Source organism: Epinephelus moara, chromosome 11, assembly GCF_006386435.1.
Source record: "Epinephelus moara isolate mb chromosome 11, YSFRI_EMoa_1.0, whole genome shotgun sequence".
In the NCBI taxonomy this organism is placed as follows: Eukaryota; Metazoa; Chordata; class Actinopteri; order Perciformes; family Serranidae; genus Epinephelus; species Epinephelus moara.
In genome coordinates, this window is record NC_065516.1 from 705,439 (window position 1) to 710,874 (window position 5,436).

At 40.9% G+C, this 5,436-nt stretch overlaps 1 protein-coding gene across 4 annotated transcripts in view; it reads right to left on the reverse strand.

Moving 5' to 3' along the window:
* Positions 1 to 458: 458 nt before the first annotated feature.
* The window catches only part of xylb (xylulokinase homolog (H. influenzae)), a 192,981-nt gene continuing 188,003 nt past the window's right edge, over positions 459 to 5,436 (reverse strand). The window contains exon 18 of one of the 4 annotated variants that reach the window (XM_050056648.1): positions 459 to 1,698. In XM_050056648.1, the coding sequence (XP_049912605.1) occupies positions 1,378 to 1,698 (321 nt within the window). In that variant the 3' untranslated portion in view covers positions 459 to 1,377. The remainder of the gene's footprint in view (positions 1,699 to 5,436) is intronic. The other 3 variants (XM_050056650.1, XM_050056649.1, XM_050056647.1) reach the window with 3 other exon arrangements.

A 5,436-nucleotide genomic window follows, 5' to 3' on the forward strand; every position in this document is an offset into this window, starting at 1 on the left:
AGAATATTTTACAGCCTCTCCCATACACATCCATTATTATCTCCAGATTTCTCCCAAAATTATCATGATCATGGAACTATGATTGCTTAAACATTAAAATACCTATTGAAACTTTGAAATACGCATCAATAGGTAAAATTTCAATTTATGTTTTGATGTTCAAATGGAGTCTCTATGTGAAAGTATACCACAAATGTTATTAGCATGTAGGCTAGCTGAAAACCTGATTTCAAGAAATGTGTGACTTGGAAAGAGTATGTATTGCTTGGAGCTTTCAGGGACAGAGTGGGGAACGTCTTGCACTACGGCAGATGAGGGTCATGGTGGGTGGTGAGGGTCAAGGTGGCTGGTTTGGGGCGGAACAGGTTAGAACCCGCAGATTGCCGCTCGCGGCTATATTATTATAATTATAATTCTGGCTGTTGTGGTACAATATGTTGAAAGTATATATTAATATCTGATAGTGTACATATGTGACAATAATCATATGTGTATAATAACAGCAGAAGTATGAATAATGATAACAGCAGCAGCAGGAGGCATCTGGTAATTATATGTGCATAAATCTCTAACATGCTAACTTAGTTGGCTCTTTTCAAACAAAAAGATCATTTTGTTTTTAATGTAAAATATCCTCTACAAAACAATGTCCCATGAATGCTGAAAAATGCTCCTAAATTTTGCAAGGGCAAAACAGCTCCCTGGGGTGCCTTGAATCACTTGATGAACTTTTTGTTGAGCTTCAACAGTAGCTGGTTTTCAAAGTTTTTGTTCCCCAGTCTTGCTCTTCTGCTTGTGAAGATGAGCCCGGCACAACTGAACAATTGCACACAAGCTGCAGATGCTGGTAGTGCAGTGTTTGTCTTGATAGAGAGTTTCTTGAGCGCAGGAAAGGAGTGTAGAAGATCCATTTTCTCTGAGGAGCATGCCAGGTAGCCATCCAGTTCATCTGCGTTTTTGGGCTTCATGGTCGAAAAGAAGTCTTCATCAGAGGCAGAGCTGGTATCCATGGTAACTTCACCTTCTTCCACCTCAGTGTGATCTCTGATGTAGACCATCCCTGTAAAACAGTCAAGAATATATTTACTATTACATATTAATGTGGGGCCTGGAAGAACCAGTGGGATGTCAAATTATTGTCACTGGGCCAAAACAGTTTAATTTTTTTTTGAGTATTCTGATTCAGAAGAGCATCTTTAGAAACTTTTTTTTCTAACTTTGTACTTTTAGACACATGAAGAATTTAACTGGATCTGAGAAAGACATTGCTATCATTAAAAAATATATTAGAAGAGTGTTCCTAGTTTTCAGAAATATAAAAAACACCACACATTTTAAAACATCTTACAATCATAATTTGATACACTGCCAGAATACTTATCCAGCTGTATGATGTTTTCGTTGTGTGTCCACTTGGTTTTGAACTTCAGCAGCAGGATGGCTGCAGCAATGAGCTCGGGGTCCTTCTTCATTTCCCCAAATCGCTTGTTGAGGCCATGTTGGAGAGACTGTAGTAGTGGGAGGCACACTTTGACTGAAGTGTCCAACTTTGCCAACTTGTCCTCCAGAAGACAGATGGTGGGGAGAAGCCAACCCATGTGAGAGTTTGTTTCTGCCTGGAGAATGTTGAGAGCTGCTGCCAGAGGCTTCATCACTGCCATGTACTCCTCCAGAAATGACAGTTCTGCTGCGCTGAACCTAAAATTTAAGAAATGAGTAGAGCAGAGCAGAGACAAAAGTGTAAAAATGTATTCATGTTACAGCCAAGAATATAAATTCTTGGCTGTAACATGAATACATTTTTACACTTTTGTACCTTTTCAGGTACTCATAATATTAGGAAAGACTACAAAACATAAAACATGTCCGTCAATTAATATAATGATAAGAAGTAACAGAAATAAATGAACAAAAGTGGTGTGTGTGTGTGTGTGTGTACGTACTCAATACATATAATGATACTAATGATAGTAATCATATGATATAATGATTACTGTGTGCTCCCCAAAGACCCTAAAAGCTTTGAGGAAATTGGAACCACTGTCAGTTGTTGTCTTGACAACCTTGTCATGGATTTGGTATTCAGAGTGGATGTCTTCCAAAGCAGCAGCTAGGACTTCAAATGTACAGTATGTGACCCCCTCAGAGGTCTGCACGAAAGAGCAGCAGAGCATCTTTGGAGACTGTCTTCATCAATCCAGTGGCATGTGACTCCTAGGAAGCTTCGCTGCCGTGCAGTCCAGCAGTCAGTGGTGGTTGCCACAAACTTGACAGCACTCAACTCCTTCTTCACTGACGATTTCATGGCCTCAGCTGCTGCATCTATCTTGGCTCGTAGAGTTTTTCTGGTCATCAATGAGCTTTTTGGACTGAGTGTTGCCACGACCTCTTTGAAAGCAGGTATCTCAACAATTGAAAACGGAAGTAAACCATCACACACAATGTCAATAATGAGCTGATCAACTTTCACCTGGGAGACTTGGCAGAGTCTGGGCACACCAGTCAGTTTGGTTTGGACAGTTGTGCTTTGATGTTTGTCCTTGACAGAGGATTTGGTCACAGACTCTTTATACATCCTTAGCTTGTCTGGATGTTTCCTCTATAAGGCAGTAGCCCAGATCCTTATGTATTTATTTAACCATATCAGTATGAGGTGGTCTCTTTTCACATTAGTTTGATCTATAGATAGGCAAATAAGCTATTTGGACCTTTCTTATCCCCTTAAGTCTGCCTAACTCTAGTATTTACAGACATTATTAAAGTAACTTGTTACAGCCCCAAAAGTGGATACAAATACAAAACAATTAATTAAAACTCAGATTTTCTGTTCTGTAGTATAACTTCCTATACCAAGACGTCAACTAGAGAATGAAAACTTCTCTCCGTTCACATTTTCATTTGGGTTTACCCATTTTCATTTGGATTATGGATTGGTTCTTGACATGTAGGCTATCCTACAGTAACGTTACTGTTGATTTGCTTAACAATAATGCTTACAGCATGTGTTAACAGGTTAGACAAAAGGCATCAAGGGTTAAGGGTACAATAAACTTAGTGATATTTTGATAAGATAACCGTTAACGTTACCCACTAAGTTGCCACACATCTAACGTTAAATCTTCCATGATACCTAATCCATAATCAACACAGTGAGCCATAGCTGTATGTTATCTTTTAACCATAACACAAAACAGGCGGGAAGCAATGATTACTAACGTTACTGCAATTATGAAAGTAAGTTAACAGTTAATGTTAACGTTGAACGTAACTTAGCCTACATTAGCTTAACTGCTTCCTAAAACACACCAATTTATAAGCCCAACAGACCACAAGCTACAAGGTAAATTAACGTAATTATCATAATATCAAAGATTAACATTACAGGTGCAATATGAACTTATCAAGCTAGATATATTTTCACCTATATAGCAGGTTATGTGCTTACTTACTTCAATATGCTTGCAGAGATTCGACAATGAGTTTTTGAAAGCAAGGATCTCCTGGTTTTTTGGCAGTCACAGGAAGCACTTCATCGAGTAACTGTTCTTTTTCATAGATTTTGGCACAAAAAATGTGGCGAGATGGGGCCAGGGATGGTCGATGGCAGCTCCCGCTTGCTCTTCGTTTCGACCTGGCTCCAACATGATCTTAGCGTCGGGGTCAGATCAGGAGTGGAGGACTGGTGCTTGCTTGTTCAGCGGGTTCAGAACATGGCGCTTCAGCGTGGTGATTGTTTTTCTTCTGTTGGCATCTTGCCATTTGCAGTTGAGACGTGCCTCGCGCGCCACCTAATGTTCAACTTAAATCCCTGCATTTAGAGCAGACTAGTTGTAACGAAGGTAAATGGCAAATGTAGTGAAGTAAAAAGTAGATTACTGGCTCAAATATACTTGAGTAAGAGTAGAAGTACAGTTTTAAAAAAGGAACTTAAAAAGTACTCGTTCCTCAAAAAAACTACTTTTTTACTCACGTGCGTTACTTGTAACGTGTTACTACCCACCCCTGTACTGTACTAAACTACAAGTTTTGAGTAGCCTAGAAATCCAGTCTCAAATCTAGAAAGATTTTGAGTCTGGCCCTCACCGATACACCCTTCCTACCCAGGGGGCGGCACTAACTGAGGCATTTCAAATGCCGCCGCAGGCAATTGGATAGCACAATAGCCAATCAGAGCAAAAACACAAGGTGATGTATTCATTGCACTAAGCCTCATTTGTTTGCCGAACAGGGGGGCTAACTGATATATTATGCTTTTGCCGTATCCCGTCGGCAAAACAGCAAAAACGTCCTTCCTGGAAACGAAGGCTTCTAGGGCAGTCTTCTGTTCCTCTCTCAAGAAAAGATAAGTGTAGTTGGCTTAGCGTTTCTTCCAAAGCTAAACTGAATGGACGCGGTCCTTTGGCAGCTGCCATATTGGCTGTTTACTTTTCGACTCCTATGGCGCAGCGCTGTCGTCATCATGTTACGCCCGCCCAGAGCCCGCCTCTGTCAGATAGACTGATCTGATTGGTCCGATTGGTGATTCAGCGGGCTCTGCTCGTCGGGGCCAGATTCCTGTGCAGTGCAAATTCGAATTTGCTAGGGATGGGGCATCTGGATTTCCAGGTTAAGTTTTGAGTGCAAGCGTTTCAAAAAAATTATGAGTGAGCACATTGGAGTTTACATTGCAGACAAGGACCTGCTCCCTATGTAGCTATAAGCGTGATTGTAAGGTAACAAAAACACAACGATTCTTATTTTCAGGTGATTATACACCAAAGAAAACATACTGATTATATTCCATTTCTGACAGTAGACACTGGACCTTTAAAAGAAAACTTAGGTATTTTTCAACCTTGACCCAATTTTTCATGTTTTTGTGTCTGAGAGACTGATGGAGACAATCTTTGAAATGGGTCCAGTATTGAGAGACCAGTAGTGAGACTTTTTTCCTGTAGGGATCTTTCTATATTGTTGTCAGAGTAACAGTCTAAGCCTGTCAGTAGCAAAAGCCAACACTTTTAGTGGATGTACGTTGGCGGTGCTCAATTGTCTGTGGGGGTTACATTGTGACTGTTTTGCTATTGATGCTGCGGCTGCAGCACTCTCACTTAATACTGGACCGATATTAAAATTGTTGTCTCTGTTGGTCACTTAGAAAGACCTTTTAGGCAGAATGAGACGGATAGCATCTAGGGCTAGGCGATAAATCGAATTTGCAGTTTAGGCCGATTTGTTTTAATGAAAATCGAGTTTCTATTTAAAATCCACCACCGCCGCTCCACGCTGGGCTCCGGTAGTTCAGAGTGGGCTCACCCCTCCCCCCGCGCGCTTGATACACAAACATGGCAGCGAGCGCTGAAGAACTCATTCTCAAGAAAGGGAACGAGTTCTTCAGCACTTTTGTGTGCACACCTGTGTCTGTGTGTGTGTGTGTGTGTGTGTGTGTGTGTGTGT